This window comes from Stigmatopora argus, chromosome 2 (genome assembly GCF_051989625.1).
Source record: "Stigmatopora argus isolate UIUO_Sarg chromosome 2, RoL_Sarg_1.0, whole genome shotgun sequence".
Lineage (NCBI taxonomy): Eukaryota > Metazoa > Chordata > Actinopteri > Syngnathiformes > Syngnathidae > Stigmatopora > Stigmatopora argus.
The window spans coordinates 19,423,293-19,446,183 of NC_135388.1; the positions used below are offsets into that span (position 1 = coordinate 19,423,293).

The following is a 22,891-nucleotide window of genomic DNA, read 5'->3' on the forward strand; positions in this document are numbered from 1 at the left end:
TTAAGCATTTTTTAGGTGTACTTTTTAGAACCCCACAATGTACTGAATCATCAAAACGTGACCCGCAAAGTATCGAGGATCACTATATTGGCCAATGCAGTTATGCAAGTTATATATATCTACATTCATAACTACTGAGCTTTGTCGTTGGCCTGGAAAGAAGGTATATCACAGGATGTTGGGTCCTTGAAAAAGAGATCTTGGATCAATAAAGTTTGGGTAGCCCTGGTTTGCATTAAAACAAAAGTCAGAATTTTGAAATTCTTGCAAAATTGACATTTTCATTTTTTTTCCTTTATCAGTGAGCTGCTCAAACACCAGACTTTGCAAGTTTCTGTGGAGGAAACCACAAATAATCATATAAACATTTTGATATAGTATTGTTTTCAATTTCAAATGACAGGCATGGATCCTACAACTGCTTTGGGTAATTTTAAGAAAGCAGAGACTGTCTCCCTAATTAATTTTTAGCAGTACACAAGCAGGTTGGTCCTGCTGTATATGCATTATGACATACTGAAAGTTCCCTGGTTTTGCAAGGGACAATTAAAAAGATACTTTGTACCAAGTGTTCAGCATCACGATTTTTCGATTGGTCCATTCATACATTTTGTATATTGATTGCCTTTATAAGGTGCATAGGATATATGGAAAACTAGATTAGAATATGCTGTTTAAAGAAGGGTAAAGTGATCTGTAAATTTTAGATTTTGTATGGATTGGAAAAAAAATAACTGTATTAAAAGGACTTTTGATTTTTTTTTTGCAGTTTTTTTTTTTCACCTGAAAGCCAATAATTGATGGCGTTTGGTCAAAACTTGAAAGGGTTTCATTGTTTGATGCAGAGCAAGTGGTGAATGCATTCATAATGGAGAATCGTGACTAGAACTAAAATGATCAAACCATTATTATTATTGTCATTTTTGTGTATAGGTTATATAAAAATCACAACCAAATGAAAATTACAACAGTAGCACGATGAAACTTACAGTACAACTAGACTGGTGAGGTTTGCAAAGGCGTTGTCTGGTATGTACAAGATGCGGTTGAGCGCCAACGTCAGTGCTTGTAGATTTGCTTGGTGTTGTAATGAAGCAATGGGGACCTCTGTAAGGTTGTTGTCATCCAACCATAGATGTCGCAGTTGTTGAAGACCCTCGAAACTGTCATCTGGAACCGTAGTAATGTGGTTTGCATCTAGTCGACTAAAGAATACAAGGACAGTGGGGATGGGTCGGGAGGTTGAGCATTAGGACCCAAATTTTGCACATACAAGGCTTATGTCACTGGTAAATACTTGTCGAGCTCGTTGTTGTTAAACATGCATTTAGAAATATTTACCCAGAGTTCCATCATGTAAATATTCCCTCTAATCGCTGTTGATCCTTTTATTATTACTTTGCTAAATATCGATGTCACATTACTCGATCTAGAGCCTTATATATATATATATATATATATATATATATATATATACATATATATATATATATATATATATATATATATATATATATATATATATATACATATATTTATAATTCAATGTAAGGTTTATCACACAGTTGCCCAAAACATTGGAAATTACCAAAATACTTTCACCCTGATAATTATGTGTACGCAAAATCTGACAAAAGGGAAAATATATAAAATACTATGATTATCAATAGGTTTTCTAATTTAAAAAAATGTAACAATTTTTTACTACATTCATAAAAAATACACATACATTTTAGTAACATTCTATTTCTTTTAGATGTCAAATTAGATTTACTTTCTTTGCTGACCAAAATAATACATTTTCATGGTAAAATCTTGTGCTTTGAGATTTCCATAAGAACATTTCGTGTATTGAATAGTCAAGTGTTTTTCACACTATCATCAAACTATTTTCTCCCACTCTACACCCTCACTGTGTGTCTCGCCCTCCCTCAAAATTCCTCAAGTGTCTGAGCTAGGAGAAAAACACACTTGATTGACATTTTGCTCTTTGGGGCCTATGACTTCAGCAATAGACTCTAAACCCTAAACGTCTGTTAAAAAATAAATACAAAGTAAGACATAGAAAAGGAAAAGAGAAACAGAGGACAAGGTGGTGGTTAATAGAGTTTCAACTGATTACATTTAGACTTTCAACATGTTAGTCCTGATGGAACCATTCTCACAATAATCAGTGACTATATTTACATGGACAAAATTTCCTGAATCCAATCAGTTTTAGTTTAAAGTTATGACCGGATCCACTGATTTTATGGACACTAAAAATTATTTTTTAATTATTTTTTTTACTCCATGCATCACATTCAGTTGGAACAAATTTTGGACATGCAAGGATTGACCAAATATCTTCTACTTCTGACCAAATATGTATATCGGAAATACTAGTAAAAGAATCCGTCCTGAGTTTCATATCAACAAGCCATCACTCCAGTCTTTTCCATGTTGAACGTTAGCATTAGTAGGTGATTTTTCACAGGAGACCAATAGTAATTGTATCAATTTATTGCAAAGCATGAGTACTGTTCTCATTGTGTTGTAAATTATGTTAGCCAATCTAATTACCGTATTTTCACACCTATAGGGCACACTTAAAAGTCTAAAAGTTTTCCCTAAAATGGACGGGGTGCCCAATCAGTCGGTGGGGTGCGCCTTGTTTTTGCACTAAATTCAAAATTTTGTATGACCCTGACCGCGTGATTGACTGTTTTTTTCTTCCCGACATGCTAATTATTGCGATCAACCCAGCGGACGTTCACCCTAAAAATAGCCTCCCCGCGTATTCCAAGCATTACGGTAAATCCATTCAAAACATCCCAGACGAGTGGCAAGGCAGTTGACTTCCGTGTGCTCGTAGCACTTTTAACCCTCCATACAAAGACAGGCAGGCAGCGTTGCACGAGTTACGTGACCAATTGGAATGGATTGTCAATGCCAGGGCCAAAGTGCCAGCGAGTACTGTAGTTTGAGCTTTCGTCAAAGCTGGAATCACTATTACGAAACCCCACGGAGACAACTCTGAACCTGACAATGAGAGGGAACCCAGCATTGTTGGCAAGCACGCCCACTTGGCTGAACTCTATGTCGGATACAGAAGATGATGACTTTGACAGATTTGAAGACAGGGTGTCTGCAGGTTGGAACAAGTGCAATTTTAGACTATTTTAGACCTTTTTTAGACCATTGCGGGTTAAATTTAAGACCTTCACGAAGTATTAAAAATAAGAAAAAACAGACCCAGATTGCATTCAACTGACATTTATTGTCATTGAAACAAACACAGACTACAACACGCAACATTTTCAGGTTTTTTTTATTAGTTTGAACAGTTCCCCCATGTTGTCGTTTGTTCTGTATGACTGGTGTTTCGCCACGGTGTTCAGTGCCCACAAAACTTCTGCCCTCATCGTTTGTGTCGAGCCCATTAGGTCATGTATGTCATTTGAAGTATCATTTGTGGATGTGTCTGCCAACAAATAGAACTGGGCAATTCTACGAGACTCACGTGCTGATTTCAGAGAGGCCTGGTGTTTATTGGATTTAACGTGGGATTCGAGTGCCTTTATTCCCAGGGTCCTGAGCTTCAATGGTCTTTTGCACAACGTGCAGTACGCCTCAGTGTCATTGTCAGGGACACGTTTGAGCCAGTCCGCAAAATCCTGTCGTTGGAGCCAGCAATCATTAAATCTGCATTTACCCATTGCTTATTTTGTCCAACTGCCATTCGTCTTGCATTACGTGACAACTATTTGCGCCTCGCGTCAATATCCTGTGACGTAGTTTTATTGTGCTTTCCGCTAACAGAACTACAAGGACAATAAGCCACCAAAAAACGGAACGGCGTGATAAATAGACGCAAGAAAAATATTTTTAATATGTATTCTACATCGATATTTTGCACTTTTGCGCTAGGTCTTAAATGACCCAAATGAGATTTTAGACGTACAGTGGAAAATATCTCGGTATTTTAGACTTTTTTAGGCCTAAAATTGAAAATGTCTATTTTTAGACTTTTTTAGACTCTGCGGACACCCTGTGAAGATGTTTGAATACTTTGACTTGTATTTTCGCAACTGTGACGGACGGCGCCCTTTCAGCCGGTCGTATGGGTTTGAAAATATGATCGTAATGAAATGACCTTTGATAGCAGCCATGGCATTTGTTTCACACTTGATATAGACACTAACTAGCTGGTTGCAATCATTATTTGATGACAGTGTTAATTTTATATGGTAATCCCGAATTTGTCAAACAGTAATGGGTGGTGGTTTTTCTACTGTGTTTAGGTGTTTCTACAGTAATAAAAGGTTTTGGAAACTCACAGAGACTGGAGAAAATGAAGGTTCTTGAGGGCAGTGCTTGGTACCGTCTTAAGTTGATTGTTCTGGAGCATCCTGATGGTGAAAAGTATGTCCATTTTCAGATGAAACTCACAATTTAATCTAATAAAATCCAACTACTATATAGGTAAGCTCCAAAGGATCTAGGGTTGTGTGATGTGTTGTATCGTTCAATTCATTCATTTTCTGAACCGCTTTATCCTCACTAGAGGCGCGGGGGGTGCTGGAGCCTATGCCAGCTGATTTCGGGCCAGAGAAGGGGGGACACCCTGAATCGGTGGCCAGCCGATCGCAGGGCACGAGGAGACAGACAACCATTCACTCTTACACTCATACCCAGGGGCAATTTAGAGTGTCCAATTAGCCAACGACGCATGTTTTTGGAATGTGGGAGTAAACCGGAGTACCTGGAGAAAACCCACGCAGGCCCGGGAAGAACATGCAAACTCCCTACAGGTGGATCGACCTGGATTTGAACCCAGGACACCAGAGCTGTGAGGCCAACGCGCTAACCGCTCAAGCCCCCGGGTCGCCTTGTATCACTCAATTGGATCAAAATTTTGTTTATTTTAGTTGCACATAATACTAGTGATCGACCGATATATCAGGCCAATATTTGGTAATTTCACATATCGGTAAAGGCTTTTTTTTAATCCAACCGGCCGATATGAAGAAATCAATTTAAAACTGAGATATTTTGGCTCAAATGCAGTCACACCTCTCTTGTCTGTCCTGCCTTGCGTTTCTGCCTCTAACAAATGACGAGGGCTTTAAAGTTGTTATCATTAATCTATCTATCTATCGGCTTCAAATATTGGTTATCGGCCTTCCCTAACTACTAATAATTAGTAACTACTGAAAATTCCAAATCTGTCGATCACTACATAATATACGGCATTTCAACAGTTTATGATGCAATATCATTTCAGATTTAGAGTTTTGCAATATGTATGTAAAAAAACAAAAACAGTATGGTACATTTAAGTACTGCATGCATTGTTATTTTTTTAAATGTTGGATTTCCCTTAGTCCCATTGGGGATATCCTGCAGTTACTTTTCAGCTGCTTAGTATAAACCCTACACTGAGCCAAAGGGGTCCAATGCCTTCCAGGCATAGCAGCTCACTGTAACCCCGCCAGGCAAAGGAAAGAGTTGACTTCACGGCGGTAAGCCAACTATGTGGGTCAATGATTGACGTGCCCTGCAATAGTTAATTTGCTTGAGTTATCGCTGCATTCTTCCTCAACATACAAGTTATTCATGGCAATTTAGTTGGGTCATGCAAGGCATCTTGCTGGCCAACCTGTTGAGTTTACATTGTGCTGAATTCTCAGGAAAAAGTCTTATCACTTTAATGACAATGACACATCCATATCCATAATTTCTTATTTTTAGCATCTACATAAATACTTTTGCCTTCTCTCTTCTTAGTGCTAGTGTGTTTTAAGCATTACCACACTTTTTGGATGCAAAGTAAACATGTTCCCCTTTTGGGACTACTTTTTAAGCACAATGACAGTAACAGAGAATTGTGTAAAAGGAGGATTTCTTGAAGTTGTACCAACAGGGCTCACTAATACAAAAAAACTGATTCTGCATTTGCAGCAAAGTCCGCAGACCAAAAAAGCGGAGTTTTATGTTTTCATCAGGAGTGAATGTGATTCGCGCAAAATCGATATAAAATGTAAAAAAAAGATAATAATCACGTAGGACAATTTAAATCAAACTGTTATTATCATGTTTTTACATGAACTGAAATATTGTGGTTTTGGAAACTATTGAAAAAGTAAAGTAGAATGAAAATAAGTATATATATGTGTTTGCGTCCTTCTAAGTGCGTCTTAGTCACTATTTCCAACCTGTGCCATGCTGAAGTCGCACTTGCATGTTGTGCAATGTGCAAATGTTGGTCTTTTTGGAGATGGCTTCAACATGGGATATTTCGTCGAATACGAACGAAAAAACTTCTGCGAGTGTCTGGATTTCTTCTTAGAGGTTTCATCCAAATTGCCATCCATTTTGCGCTTATCCTGAGCAGGCATATTGATAAGATTTACCAGTGCTGTGTACTCCTACTTGAAAGGATTTGTTTCAAAACAAAAGACTGCTGGTTTAGTCAGCCTTAATAATACTTACTTCCCTAAGGAAAAAAAAGAAAATGCTAAAGCGATAGAGACTACCTATGCAACTGATTCCAAATCGATTGCCACGCTGAAGTCCCACAAGACGAATCATTTGTCAGAACTTGTAACTCGGATGATTCACAATGCACTCGTGTTACCGAATTCGTCCGGATTACAGTGCAGTTGAATCAAATGCGGATGTAAGATGGCCGAAGTCGTAGCGATGGTGTGAATTTTGAGGCATTTAAATTGGAAATTTGGTACATTTCTGAAATGGTTGCTTAAAAAAAATGGGGGGATTTCCAGAGTTTAAGAAGGTTGTCAGGAGTCCCCGGAGTTTGCGTTGCTTGTCCGGAGTCAACTCCGGAAATTCCGGAGAAGTTGGCAGCTCTGGTAAACTAATCGTTTTACAAGGTATGTTAGCAATAAACAGTTGTTGGGTAAGTGGATTTAAGAACAAAAATAAAACGTATGCTTATTTCGGTAAGAAAGAATCCATGTTTTGGGATATCAATAACTAACAGTACCTCAGAGTTGCACCACAACATAGTGAAATATTTACATTTCTCCCCACCCTGTGGGTGGAAAGCTTCACACTGTCACTGTGTGGGTTTTTATCTACATGAGAGTGTTAACAGGAGTGGTGGCATGGAGGGTGGATACTTACAGGACTTTGAGCTGATGCAGTCCAGACAAGGCTTCAGGGTGGATGAAGGATAAGTCATTACCTGCAAGTCTCCTACAAGAAAAAGAAACACAATTAAATTAAGTATAAATCTAGTGTAAAATCAAGCAACAGTTTAATGATAAGTGGAGCCAGAGAAAAATTGAAACCTTAAACTCAAACTGTGTCAGCACCTAAGATTTGGTTTGATTTGTCACACTAAACAAGGGGCCAGAGGTGTCAAAGGCATGTATGTCAGGGCCTGTTGTCACTTTGCCTGTCACCCAAACAAGATTAGAACTACAGGACTTCCAGGTATCTCCTCTCCAAATTGCTTTGCTCATTTTGCACCAACAGTATTTTTTGAAGAATGGAACCAATGTATATCTCAGCTTGTGAATGTAGCCATTGACTTCACCCTAACAGTTTTCCCCCTAAAGTTATCCCGTAAAACACAAAAAAAAGGGTGCAGGGACACCGCTTTTCCTGTTGCCAACAAGAGTTGTTCAGACAGTGTGTCTCCATGGGCAAAGTTTAGTGAGACACAGAGTCCAAGTATACCATTAGGCCTGGGAGATTAGCAACAGATTTATCACTCCGCTATGTACGAGTCTGACAAGGTTAAAACCCCGGCAACAAGTTGGGTGCTGGGTGTGAAGCCGAAAATGAAGGTTGAGGGTGTCAGAACACTACATGCTTTTCATGTCCCAGAGAAAATGAAGAATAAAATTCATCAAAATAAGAACTTGCCCTAGACATTATAGAATATTAAAAAATACACATCTTTCCCCTTCAATTTTTTCATCTTTCCTGCTGTCCTGCTGTCTCAATATAACGCTAAACGTCTTTAGGCGAATCATCCGAGCACCATGCTAACATGCGATTCGAAAAATAAGGTTTTTTTATATCTTACAGCGATCCTGAGTTTCAAACTAGAGCCCAGTAAAGTTAACAACCGACATACAAAATACCGTATTTTCTAGCATATAAGCCGCACCCTTAAAATTGCCTTAAAATCGTTGAATTTTACAATTTCTCTCGTATTAGACGCCCCTGATTCACAATTTTCACCTCCATATTCATGGTTTTAATAGGCAGTATTGATGTGTTACTTTGAAGGGGACAATCTTGAGAAAATCATTGCACGTGGTATTTCTGAGATACTGTATGAGAATCGTCTGCTGGATTGCACATTATTTGGGTCAATATCATAAGGAAGTTAATATGCCTGTCTTTGTAAATGCAAAATATCAAATCATTCAATTTGAAAAACGAAATAAGTCGTTAATAATTCTTAAGGAGAACCTGATGCTTTTTAACGACAGAAATTACATGTTTCTTACTAGAAGTTTAAGATGTTGTGGCGGCCATATTGGTTCTAATGTCGAAATATCAAGATTGTTTCGATGGTTCATATTACTGCAATAGTTGTCACTTTTGAACAAGAAATAAAAATAATGTTTAGCGTTTTATGTGTTTATCCTTTCTCTATTTTGAAATAAATTACGTTATGGCGTTTTGTCTTTGTAAACAATGTTTTTGTTTTACCAAGTTTTCTGTTGCTTATTGTGATCAGGCAGCTTCGCACCCGCCGGCATCCAGTTCTGACCAATGGGTAGTTTTCAAAATATGTATGACAGTAGGTATTGCATACAACACCCTAGTCCAGGGATGGACAAACTATTCCACAAAGGGCCGTGGTTGCGGGCTTTCCTTCCAACATATAAAGAGGAAACCTTTCCACAAATCTCGTATCTTAGAAGTAAGTACAAGTAGTGGATTGCAGTCGGGTGCTGCTTGTTTCAACAGAAACCCTATTCGTTAAACTGTCTGTGCTGGATCGGTTGGAACAACAACCTGCACCCACACCCAATTACCAGCTCTAGTCAGCGGTCGTCAAATTTATGTTCCTACTCAATAATTCTGTAAGAGTGCACGCACTATGCTTATTTATTCTTTCCCCACCCACATGTCAACATTGCACTGTGTCACTTTATACCACTAATGAAAGAATAGAATGCATCCACTCACAGCTCCTCCAGATAAGGGAAGTTCTTGAAAGCATTCGCTGGAAGCTCAGTAATGTTGTTCATGCTCAGGTCTCTGTAGAAAAGAAATAAAAATATTATGAGTTAACTATTTGATCTGTTTTTAGGAAGGCTATAGCCACAAAATGCAATGTTAAAATGTCTCACCAGGGTTTAACATAACATTAAATAATTTTAATATTGGAAAAACAGAAGCAGAGTCAGAGGGATAGTTGCATTAAGACATTCTGTATATTTAAAAAACATGTTTGGTCTTAATGTAAACATTTAGTATGATGCACTCTTGACCCGAAAGTCTCGAAGTTCTGGCATTGACTTGATGTGTCTAGGCTGTATTTTACATTGGGCCACAGTGGGTGCAAGATTGACTCCAAACCAAACAAGACACCTTTTCACCAATTTTGTGTCTTATCCAAATTGCAGTCAGGTGCTGCTTGTTTAAAGAAAAACTCTACTGTATTGCTGAAACTGCTCGTGCTGGATTAGTGTGGGAAAACAACAGCACCCAACGGGTCTTGATGACCGGTTTGGGGACCCTTAAGCTACAGTAACTATGTAGAATATATCAGAACTTTCTAGTCTAGACAAGATTGGAAAATTTAAAAATAGACAGTAGTGCCTCTACTTACAAATGTCTCTACATACATGCGATCATTTTGCCTCAGGATACGAAAGAAACTGAAGTCACGAAATGCAAACTCTCAAAAAATTCAAACAACCCCGAAATGTAAATACACTACCTGTAACCTGTATTTTAATGTGAAATTATCAACATAAAGTTGCGCTCTCATTGTCTATCTCCCAACACTTTACTTGCCTCTCATTGGCTAGGAGGCATCTGAATTTCCATGATGCTTTTTATGTCTCCCTTAAACTGCCATTTGTCGTGACGGAGTTCTAACAGTGTTTTGTGAGTTTTTCAAGTGCACTTTAAGCACCTTCATCCTTTATTTTTCATCATGAGCCCCACGAAAATCATGTTTTTTTTTTATTAATAATTTTAAGTTGCTAATTTGTGTTTACACACATGCATTCTTAGGTTTTCAGTTGTGAAACATTTGTCTCCTCTCTCACAAACGCACTTGCCCCTCAACAACAATAAAATGTTTTTGTATTTGATTAATGGCTTAATTATTAAGCCATCAATCACATACAAACATAAAACATTTAATATATATTAAGCCTTAATATATTGTACATGTCTTATCTTTTTACCTTTTATGCTTTTCCCACATATTTCATACACACTATGTATACTTGGACCATTTTTGAATATCTTAGTTGGTAGTATTGGGGACCTTAGAATGGATCACAGGTTTTACATGTAAAATGCATCTCTAATTGCGAAAAATGTAGGTTACGAAACAACTTCCGGAACCAATTAATGTCATAGAGGCACCACTGTACAATCGAATACTGTCACGTCAACTAACAGAAGATTTTTCTTTTCAAAATGTGGACACGTGCACCTCCAAAAGTATTTTTAATGCTTAGTTTGTTTGACATGCTTGGTTTGAGCTACAAGCTATGTTCTTTGTGTTTATCTGGACATGCGAGTGACTTAATATAGAATAGAAGTATTCACAGAAGCAAAGGAGATGCTTATGTTGACACTATCAATTAAGTATCTCGTTTACTTTTCTTAAGATATTTAGCTACATATCTGGTACGTGTGTGCTTAGCAACCTTCAATAGTGAATTTAGACTTAAGTAATGCTGCGATAACTTGCTAATTAGTTTGAACTTACATACTGCAGTGCCACATTTAAACTGAATATTGTTCCTATGTCCATCCCTTTATCACCACAGTGTGTACCAATCTTCACATGGCTACTTCCACCAGATAACACGCCGTGTCGAAAAGCTTGAACCGTCTCAGTGTTTACTTGAACATGACAATGAGTTCACTGTACTCAAATGGCATCCACAGCACCTTTCGGATGTGGTGTTATGCGAAATTCATATCATGGATGTTCAGCCAACAAAACTGCAGCAACTACATGATGTTATTATCAATTAGGACCAAACTCACAGAAGAATGCTTCTATAACATGTTTAAAATCAATATGCCAGAGTCAGCGAAAGGGAGCTAAGAAGGGAAATGGGGCTCAACACGGTACCAGTAAGGTGTACCTAATAAAGTGGCCAGTGGTGTATAATTCAGTATTAATGTTTGTTTTGGAAATTAAGAAAATTAAAAAAACCTTTGGTTAAAAAGCCACAAAAAAAACCTTTCTGCTGCAGGGATTTTTACGTTTCAATCTTTCCTTGAGATAAGCATGTAGCAGCATGACAAATATGCACACAGGACGCGATTTGCTTCCACACAAAAGGAGAACAGAGAAGAGTAGAGATGCATTGTATTGATCCAGAAAATTAATCAAATGAACTGACAAAACAATATGCAAGACTTTCACGTGAAAAGGTGCAGACTACTGACAAGAGAAATACGATACTCTTGACCAGAGATTCACACAGCTACTTCACAATAAAAAAAATAAAAAATAAACATTAAAAACATGTCTACCAAAGAATTTACAAATCAAGCACCATCTTGTCTTTAATGCTTACTCTTAATTTGGTCATCTTAAATTTCATTGCCAGATCACTCGATGACCTGTGTGCGCGCCTGAAATTCAGCATGGATCATATTGCCACTTTTCTGCATTCCCAATGACATACGCATACACACAGTAGCATTACATGAGGGTCCCATTCCAGAATGCTCAATGTGCTTACGATCCATCTCCTGTCTACCCAGTGATCCAGTTACTTTATAGGCAACATCTTAATTCTGATTCCTTTTTCCAACAAGTAGTGGATTTAATCAAGTAAGGCTGTAACCACATGTAGTCAGCAGGACACATTCCTAAGCATATTTTAGTATGTAGGTTAACATACGGAACTGTGAAGTCGCACGCAGAATAAAAGCACATTTTTTACTGACGTCCTCATTCACTATCGGACTGCTTTACTCATTAAGGTACTTGGCCTATCCATGCTAAGATATATTAGACAGGACACTTAAAATGTAGTTGTGATAAATGATGACTAGACTAAATTACTATAAAACCTGTTGTTACTAAATATCAATCCCATGTGTTTTCCCATGTAGGCAAAAAAAATAAACTAAACCTACTCTTTAAAAAAATGGAAATGTCTAAATTGCTAATTTAATCAATATCTTAAATCTAACTACATTAGCTAGCGCATATTTTGCTTTAAAACACACTGAGACAGTGTAAAACCGCTCAGATATTGTAATGGGAAAATAAGTTGATGGTATCTCAATTCCTGGCAGTGAAAGTGTTAAATGTAGCTGCTGTATTCCTCTCAAACATTTGCCATTGTTCTCGAAAACAAAAGGAAGCTCTGCGTGATCCGGTAACCTATAAAAATGATTGACAGGTATTAAAGACCTGCTAAAACACATTTGTAAATGATGTTATTTTGTCACAGTACTGTACCTATCCCTATCAAAAACCCAAGGGGTAACATAAAAGACTACAACAAAAGTACAAGATTGGACAGCGATTGAATGTCAATGCAGACTAGAAGATATTCGTGCATTATCAGAGGCGGTGGGGAGGTTTGTCCAATGAGTGCTATGCTTGAAAAAAATAGATAAAAGATAATAATATTGCTACAAAAAATAAAAACAATCATCGTCACTCTCTTGAGCTTTGTCTCTGAGAAGTTGCATGTTGTGATGATCATTTGGTTTGCAAATGAAGCTTTATTTTGCAATTATCTGAAAAATTGCACAAACAACTTACACTACCACAATTCATTGGGTAATTTGGTAACAGCGTACATAAATGAAATGCCCGTTTTACCACACAACACATTATCATGGTATCATGAAATTCAATACATACAAATTTCCCATTTGAGAGCCAAGGCAAACACACTTATAACGTTATGGAAAGGACAAGTTAAGTAAAGCACAAGCACAGCTATTTATAAAAAAAATGCTGCAAAGCACGCTTGGGAAGTAGCACGGCAAAACCCCACTGTTCACAGCATTTCTGCGCCATGCCATGTTGACAAAAGGAAATTAATTTGCAAAAAAGTGTGTTGCTTATTATACATGTATATATGTGAATTACATCATATTGCATTGACATTTGCTGGCAAGTACCGTATTTTCACGTCTATAGGGTACACTTAAAAGTATAAAATTTTCTCTGAGATGGAGACTGCGCCCAATCAGTCAGTGTGCTCCTTTTTTTGGACTAAATTCAAAATTTTGTATGACCCTGACCGCTTGATTCACTGGTTTCATTTTTGCCGATATGCTCCTTATTGCGGTCAACCCAGTGCACGTTCATGTTCTCGTGGTCAAATGAGCAAATCCCAAAAATAGCCTGCCAGCATACTCCAAGCATTACGGTAAATCCATTCAAACCATTCCAGACTTCCGTGTGCTCGTAGCACTTTTAACCTAGACGAATGTGAAGCACATCTGCCTCATTGTTCCCCCTTGAAGTGAATGAAGTTTCCCTTTGATTTAGCATTTTTGGTACTGCGACTTATAGTACGAAAAATACGGAATTTCTTTAAATACAGTTTGTATCTAATGTAGACCAGACATGGCCATGATAATCGAAAAATCGCAAAGTAGGGTCAACTCTATTTATAACTTTTTTTTTTCTTTTCTTCAGTGCTGAGTCCTAGTAGCAAGAGTGCCTTCCGCTTACGAGTTTCAGCGTGGTTTTTCAAATTTTTATGATTTTTTTAAATAATTAATAGCGGAATAAAATCCCGAAGTAGTGTATTTGCGATAAGTGAAGACGCGATCATCGGGGATTACTGTATACCTTTTATGAATGATATTACAAAAGAAAATAATTTAGGATAAACTAACTAAATAGTTTTGATGTAGAAAGCATGAATGTGTTTTGTTTTTGCTTCAGTGTTTGCTAAGGACACTATTTCTTCCCAAAAAGCATTTTTTTCACATGAGAGAATTGTTGTGTTTGGTTGATTTGTCACTTTTTATTTATTTTTACTTGATTGTCGTTTCATGTTCAACTTATTTGTTACAGTCAGACCGTTGAGCAACTTCAAAATATACTTGCCTCTACTAAAACAAGTTAGGCAACATAGTTGTAGCTAGTTAGACCTCCGGCAATAGCTTAGAACAGTCTGCCAACGTTTTTTGAGCTGCAGCACACTTTTTGCATTGAAAAAATCCCAAAACACACCACCATCAGAAAATCTCATTTAAAACCGTCACCTACATTATAAATATAAAGTTGTACTCATCAAAGTTTTATCAACAGGAACAAATAACTCCCCCCAAAAAGTAATTAAAAATCCACTTTTTCACACAGACCTAATGTCACCAAAAGTTGATGTTCATCTTGCATAAAAATAAGCAACATTTAGTCAACAAATGACTTCTCATATTAGTATTTGAATCTTGTAATAGTACAACGTATGACGTAATGTTCGTCACATTTCAATTTTAATCTCGTAATTTTAAGATTTTTCTCTAGGAATATTACAATTTAAGACTTCTTGGCTGACCATTTCCTGCAGCACACCTGACCATAGCTCACGGCACACAAGTAGTGTGCCGCGGTACAGAAGTTGGGAACCACTGGCTTAGAGCACACGTACTGTGTGCCTGTTTATTTTGGAGACATAGCTGTGAGTGCGGCAGTCCACACTGTTTAATCGATTAAAGGCACTGCTCCTGTTGTGTGTTCAGCTTTGTAAAGGGGAAGAATTGCACTCCACCAAATAAACTACTGGGGGATCCCGTGCCCAATTTAAATACTTCATAGGTACATCGCTTCTCCATTTTAGACATCCCGAACTTGTTGATAGTTTTCGTCCTCTTCTGTAAAGTTTCATGGGAGTTGGCAGTTTTGTAAGGTTCACAACAGTAACCACCTAATGAATCAATTACCGACTAAGCTCCAACCTTTTTATTATAGCAGACTGGTAACTGTTTGATAATTTACCCGCGTACTGGGGAGGTGAAAGGACACAGAGGACAATGCGATGGGAAAGGCATACCTAGCGGTGGCCAGGAAGCAAAGTCCTAAGCATAAGTGCATATATTTTTTATTATTGAACTAGAAAGTGTCTTTACTTTTATTATTGCAAGAAGTAGGGTGAGACTACAACAGCTGTAAAAACGGCTATATACTAGTTTCACCGAGCAACTTTTCAAGTGTCCCAATGCTCGGAAAATCTGCATATATGGAAAAGCCCCTCCCACATTCAAAATGAACATGCAGCAAGATGTGCACTCCTATCGCTTCTCTTAAAGGTCTTTATGCCCAAAGTACACAGGTGCCATTGTGCCATCCAAACAGTGTGCTGATGCCGAACGCCTGTTTATCAGATACCAAACTCTTGGTACTGGTACAAAAAAGAGTTTCTGAAACAGTGTGCCACTGTACAAAGAACACGTACAGCGAGTATGTAGGTGCAGCAGTGTTGCCAGATTCCCCTTGCGGTATGGTACCAAATAGCATATGACAGACCATGCTTCGTTAACAATTGTAGGGACGTATGGTTAGTCAATGGCCTTTTGGGGGACAGAATTTGCTTAAGGTTAATTTTTGGCAACTTGTATGTAAAATATCGTGCTTAAAACCAAATTCTAATTTTATGTATTGTTACAGCCCTGGGATATGCCGTAGTCATGCACAAGACTTAGCAAATAATTTGATTCAATGGGTACCACTCTTAAGTGAATGTACCGCTCTTAAGTGAATTGCTTGAATTTTTAAAATGTCAAACAAAAACTTGAAATGAACATCAAATTTTAAGTGTGATTGGGCCCGAGAAAAGAAAACAAACTAAACTCAGAAGTATTACAGATGTCAAAAAAGCACACCATTTATTCTTCCCATATGGGTAAAATGACTATTGCAGGCATTAACCAAGAGAGAAATAACTCTTGCAGCTGCAATATGTCTCACTAATCCATCACGATCCCCAAACCCCACCACTCAACATACAAAAAGCAGAGGGAGTGGTAGAGGACAACTAAAGTTCAAGACTACGGGAGAACAAATGAGGAGAGCCAAGGAGTGGGGACAAACAACCTTTCACAATCCTCAGAGTTTCAACTGCATATTCAAGTATCTTAGTGTTAAATGTAAGAAAATGTGACAAAATAACAAGAGAAGTTAACATACATAAGTATGAAACTATCACGAAGACAAAAAACAGCTGAGTGCTTGCAAACACCTTTATATGTGAAAAGTCTGCTTCTTGTCAAGATCTCAATGTGAGACTGAATAATACAGAGTACTCATAAAGAAAAAATTGTGAAAAAGTCCTTTGACACTAAAGAGTACGCCCACTGTGACATCGTGTCTTGATGGACGACACTAGTATATAAATTGACTTCCTCTGTTTACTTTTCAGAAAACATTCCTAACAATGGCGACCAGACTAATGTTGGTTCTGCTGTTTGGGGACAAAAGCAGATTTTTTTTAATACAATGTATAATCCCCAGCCACGACTATGATCCCCTTAAAGAAGTAATGAGACCCAAGATTTTTCCAAAAGTCTGCCTTGATAACATTTAAACATTTTTTTTTTTACTTTGCACTATTTATAAACACGAGCTTTCTGATCTTTAAGATTGATGTTGTATTTTCTTAGGCACACATCATTAATCTGTTGTAGTTTTAAAAATCTGAGCTTTATTATAATTATTCATGGATTTTCTATATAGGTTTTAATTTTAAGTTCATTAGTTTGTATAAGCAAAGCATGTAGTACTAAGTCCAAAGTCCAGGGCCCACCTGGCCCACCTACCAATATTTACCAGTCAGAGAAAAGTTCTAAAAACAAAATGAATTGAAGTAATCATGTAAAAAAAATAATGCATTTTAAAGATGTTTCACTGGAATTGTGTTTTTTGTGGCTAGTTATTTAATTTCCAACACAGGCAAGGAAATGTTCTCAACATAGTCACCAAGGCGGTTAAACAAGTTGATTATTAAACCCAAGATATTGTGAAACAACCTGGGTATCTTTTATAGTGTGAAATCATCAATGGAATCTATGGTGTTTTGTAAAAGGGAGTTGTGGGTTGTGTTGATTTTTTGTCCGTTTGTTTTTTTTCTTAAATGGAGGTTGTGAAAAATTGGCATTTACAAGTTGGCATTTGAGAGAGAAATACACATTTCCCATGTTTTAAAATGGTATCGATGACTCTCTGTAAAAAAACACATTAAACCAAACATTTCCAGCACATTTTTTATACAGGTATAAACAATGATCACTACAAACAGCCTGTTCTTACACTTGGGAACATGTGAATTTAATCATGTTTTATCAGTGCTGTTCTTTCTCTCTGTCCCCCATAACTCCTTTATTGCGCAGCAGCATTCTTTGACTAAAAAAACCAAAATAAATCTACCATCTCAGCCAAGATGATGAATGGTGGAAAATATTCCCTAATGGCTTAGGTTTTATTCCATTAGAGCAGGACAACAATCTACCAAATTTAAGTGTTTATTATGTTTCCCACTGAAAAGTTACCAATCTTTCAGACTTTGGATTTGACCGTATGGTTATTAACATGGTTGTAGTTTAACATAGCGTAATACGGTTCTAATGCAGTTTGGTCTACTGATTAACATTATTATTTGTATTAGTATGAAATGTGTTAGTGACTCATTATGAAGTTTGCCAAAAGTACCTCATGTTGTCTGGGCGGCCTGGTGGCACGAGTGGTTAGCGCGTCGGCCTCACAGTGGGTGACCTGGGTTCAATTCCAGGTCGGTCCACTTGTGTGGGGGGTGCATGTTTGCCCTGGGCCTGCGTGGGTTTTTTCCAGGTACTCTGGTTTCCTCCCACATTCCAAAAAACATGCATGGTAGGCTGATTGGACACTCTAAATTGCCTCTAGGTATGAGTGTGAGCGTGACTGGTTGTCCATCTCCTTGTGCCCTGCGATTGGCTGGGCCCCCTGTCCCGGAGTTAGCTGGGATAGGCTCCAGCACCCCCCGTGACCCTAATGAGGATAAAGCGGTTCAGAAAATGAGATGAGAACCTGATGTTGTGGGTGATGTGTGCAATGGTTCTGGCACAATTTATTATTACTAATAAATAAGTTTTCTTAGAAAATATTCTTCAATTCACCCCAAAGCACAACATGGGGAATACATAAAACCACTTCTTTGACGTTCCTGTCGAAATGGAAAGTTGTCAGTACCCTAATAACCCAGGGGAGTTGAAATAATCGATACACGACAACAACACTAAATGAGCCTATGTTAATCAGGTCATTTATGTTGCGCGGAGCCAGAAGCTTTCTCTGCCAATCGGCGTGTTTTGGCCGGGGAATTTCGGCGTGGACTTTGGCGAAAACTTACAGGTAGTAGGTGAACGCACTGAGGCCAGCCGGGACGGTCGTCAGTCCTCTCCCAGAACAATCCGCACCTCCATCTTCATCGCAGCTACATGAGGGGGAACAAACTACCGGAGTCGACGGTCCTTGGCCGGTGGCTCCGGGACGAAGAAAGCACCACAAACAGATCCAGAACAACCCGAAAGGCATTTCCCCCACGTCGATTCAGGTGACTCCAAAATAAGAATTTCAAAACAGGGGGGCTTTGTTTATGGTCTTATCGACGTCGATCTCTCATGTGTTGGTGGATCGTCATGAAAAGAGGTAGCCTGATCGAAGTTAAGCGTCCGCGCGCTCTGTACCACGAAAATGCCAGGTTAGGTGAGTAGTTACTATTCAAACAGCGACATGGTCTTCGAAAAATGTGCGATATTCCTCGGCCAGAGGCAATTATACAGCGCCAGAACGTCGCATTAGTCCGTCAAAATAAAGTTGCATTGATGGCGACAGCCGCGGTAGCCTACCTTGTCGCCCCATTAAATAACCACAAACCGAGCGGCGCTTGTTCGTCCGTGCCGAAATCTCAAAGCCTCGCTCAAGTGAATTCTGGAAGCGTCAGTTGAGCGGAGCAAACAATTATTTTCCACCCTGCTTTGCTTTGCGCCCTCCCTCTCTCACTCACTCACGCACGCTCGGCTCATAATGCTCCTCAGTCCTGATATCAACAGCATGCGTGAAGCTGTGCAGGCACCCTATCGGACAACCTGGAGCAGTGGGCCCTTCCTTCCTGCCTGGCTGACTGCTTGCCTGCCTGTGTCAAACTAAAAGCTGCACCCGTGTGCCTGCGTGCTCCTTTAACCTTCCTATTATGTTACAGATCAAATGGACCCATTTCAATGCTGCAAGAGCAACGAAGTATACTTAAAAGTATTTTGTACGATGAAACTTCTGCGTGTCTTAGTTAGTACAAAAACATATGAAAGGAAAATGATTTACCCCCCTCGATAGCGCATAAACTGAGGCTTGCGGGCCAACTATGGACCCCTGCCTAGTTTTTATTGGGCCGCAGCAAATTATGAGGAAACCAGTGAATATTTTCTCTCTTCTGCAAAGTTTGTTTCATTTGTGTAACAGACATCCCAAGTTCCAAAACCTCATTTATGGTGATTGTCTACTTTTAGAGACGCAACCCGTGCTGGTTTATTTAAACATACCTGTCAACTTTGGCCAATTGCAATTCCCGTTATTCAGCAATAATAAACCTTACAAACACATTGCGGCACATATTTTTAATCACATACGGCACACTTAAAAGTAAAAAAAAATCCCCCAAGTGGACGGGGTGCCCAATCTGTCGGTGCGCCTTTTGTATGCACTAAATTGAAAAAGATGTCACTGTATGAGGCTGACAGCTAGACTGTCTGGGTACATTGCTTTGCAGACACACATATTTATACAGTGAAAAGGCGGGCATGCTTGACGACAGAATGCGGGTGTGAAAGGAGAGGGGGCTTGGGAAAGAAAAGAGCATGTGCCTAAAAATATCCGGAAACGGAATTAACGTGACCATATTATGCTTAAAGCATGACAATATTAGAAATTGACGATGACGTTGTCATCTGCTACCAGTGACCGAGACGATATGGATTAGAGGCGAAATGGGTAAGAGGAGATTGGTCTTGCCACCCGATGGTGCAGTAATTCTTCCTCCCGATTTTGATGCGGGCAGTCTGGGTTCGATTCCCACTCGGTGGAAGTGTGAGTGATTGTCTGTCTCTGTGTGCCCTACGACTGACTGGCGACCAGTCTAGGGTGTAGTCTGCCTTTCGCCCGAAGACTGTTGGGTTAGGCTCCAGCAACCCCCGCAACACTTTTGAGGATGGGCGGTATGGGAGATGAATGAATGAATGATGAGATAGGTCTTACAAAAAACATGCTTTTTTATTTATTTACCCGTACAAAAGTTGTTATACAACATACACAATTTGAAATGATAAAAAACATATAAAATACAGTCGTACCGCTACTTACGAAATGAATTGGTTTCAGAACTTTTTCATAAGTTGAACATTTTGTAAGTAGAGCAGTACTTTATATGTAAATACTCTAATTCGTTCCACGTTCCGCACAAAACTATCAACTAACCCTTAAAAAATTCATCAGTATCCCAATTTTGTAAGAAAAGTGTGAAGACACAAAAAAATGAGAGAAAATGATCATAAAATTATTTAATAAGCCATTAACGTGAATGAACATTCAAAATCCTATTTGTGTGTCACGAAGCTAATGTTAGGAAACAGATGTTAAGATTAAGAATTCAAAACTATTACATTGAAGTTTTAATCTTTTTCATTAATGTTTTATGATTTCTTTGGCATCTAATTTTTCACCCATTTTATTTATCGCCACCGCTTCTTACCTGTTTGGATTTAAGTTCACCTTTGGCGGTCTTGTTGACAGACGTTTGAGAAAAATCGATCTTAAGCCAATTGCCTTTGACGAATTTTAATAATGTTTCGAAAATGCACAAGACAAACGTCATCAAAGTGGGCCATCCCACGACTTGTGAACACTTTTTCAGGTTGTTTTTTCCACGAAGCCCGTTTTTTTCTGATTTGTGCTGTTGGAATGGCGGCTGCTTCCTCCTCAGCCGCCTTCTCGTTGAATTCCTCGTGCATTGCCGAGCATTGCATTAACTCCTTCTCCGTTGAGAGTTCGTTTTGGTGCCCCTCGACCAACTCGTCAACGTCCCCCTTATTGACCGCAACTCCCATTGCCTGTCCCCGTGGCACATTTTCGCCCACTACAGGCCGCGGTTCAGGTTGAGGCTCAACTGTGAGTGGGTCCAAGGCACTCAGCGGCCACAGCTTCCAAGAAAATCTTTAAGCCCACAATGGCGGTGAAAAAAACATAAGAGAATCTTGAAACATGAAGAGTTGTCGACTGCGAGTCCGTTGAAGGTACTCGGCCACAGCTTCTTCCAAGCACAAGTTTAAGCAGACAACGGCGGTCAAAGATACATGGGGGTTGTTGTGAGAGAGACAGGATGCACCGCTTTTAAAGGCACAGCCAGGCATGGCAAAACATACACCAGCTTAAACATACGGACACACGCTAAAAACACGTTTTTAAAAAGGCAATGGAAGCAAAACTGAGTTCGGTTGTACTTTATTTAGCCATTTTACAATGTACTCATGTCATCATCACCGACAAATCCATCAAAGTCCTCATTTTCTGTGTCCAAATTGAACAATTGTCCAAATGAGTCATCGAAAACGCTGAGTTTTATACATTCGTCCAGGCGGCCACAATCCATTCGCAAATAGTAGCTGGCTAGTAGCTAGCGTAACTAGCCCGGCGCTGCCTGCCACCCTTCGTAAAGCTGTGTTGATGTCGATGTCCAGGCCACAATCCATTCGCAAATAGTAGCTAGCTAGTAGCTAGCGTAACTAGCCCGGCGCTGCCTGCCACCCTTCGTAAAGCTGTTGATGTCGATATCCAGGCCACAATCCATTCGCAAATAGTAGCTGGCTAGTAGCTAGCGTAACTAGCCCGGCGCTGCCTGCCACCCTTCGTAAAGCTGTGTTGATGTCGATTTCCATACCAACATCTAGCGGCAGGAGTTCTTTTGTAAATCCAGCTGGAATGACGGCGAGCTGTAGAGGATGGTGTAACCTATCGACTGATTTATTTTATTTTATCGTGATAACAAATTTAGTATTGGTCCATATATTAAGCGCACTGTATTATAAGGCGCCCTGTCTATTTTGCAGAAAATGTAAGACTTTTATGTGTGCCTTATAGTCATGAAAATACGGTAGTTTTTATTTATTTTTATTCTCCTTTAGCAGGTTATCTCCACTGGAGAAAAGTATTTAAGGCTTCAGGAAATGTTATCTATTGTTCAAATCTTAACAAATCGTTTGTCGGATAAGTGTTTTTGGAAATTAAACTTCTTTTTTTTTAACTCTTCTTACCAGTTAGTTGGCTAATGACTAATTTTGGTCATTTAAAAACTTATATAAACAAACATTACTAATATATATATATATATATATATTTATATATATATATATATATATATATATATATATATATATATATATATATATATATAGCGCCATCAATAGCATGTCATGAGTAAAATACTATTTAAAAAATAGAATTATACAATTTTTTTTAAATAGTATTTTTAAAACTAAAATACTATTTAAAAAAATAGAATTATACTATTTTTTAAATAGTATTTTTAAAACTAAAATACTATTTAAAAAATAGAATTATACTTTTTTTTAAAATAGTATTTTACTCATGACATGCTATTGATGGCACTAGACTTCCAATTCATTTAATCTGGGGAGACTTGCTGTGAATGCTCATGTTTCACAG

General features: G+C 38.5%; 1 protein-coding gene across 2 annotated transcripts in view; it reads right to left on the bottom strand.

Annotated features, from left to right (window-relative positions):
• lgr4 (leucine-rich repeat containing G protein-coupled receptor 4) overlaps positions 1 to 19,338 on the bottom strand; it is a 31,355-nt gene extending 12,017 nt beyond the window's left edge. Inside the window, exons 1-5 of one of the 2 annotated variants that reach the window (XM_077626472.1) lie at positions 19,027 to 19,338; positions 9,157 to 9,228; positions 7,129 to 7,200; positions 4,320 to 4,391; positions 990 to 1,205 (exon numbers count right to left, since the gene is read on the bottom strand). In XM_077626472.1, the coding sequence (XP_077482598.1) occupies positions 990 to 1,205; positions 4,320 to 4,391; positions 7,129 to 7,200; positions 9,157 to 9,218 (422 nt within the window). In that variant the 5' untranslated portion in view covers positions 9,219 to 9,228; positions 19,027 to 19,338. Of the gene's footprint in view, positions 1 to 989; positions 1,206 to 4,319; positions 4,392 to 7,128; positions 7,201 to 9,156; positions 9,229 to 18,527 lie in introns of both variants that reach the window. The other variant, XM_077626464.1, reaches the window with a different exon arrangement.
• Positions 19,339 to 22,891: the final 3,553 nt, after the last annotated feature.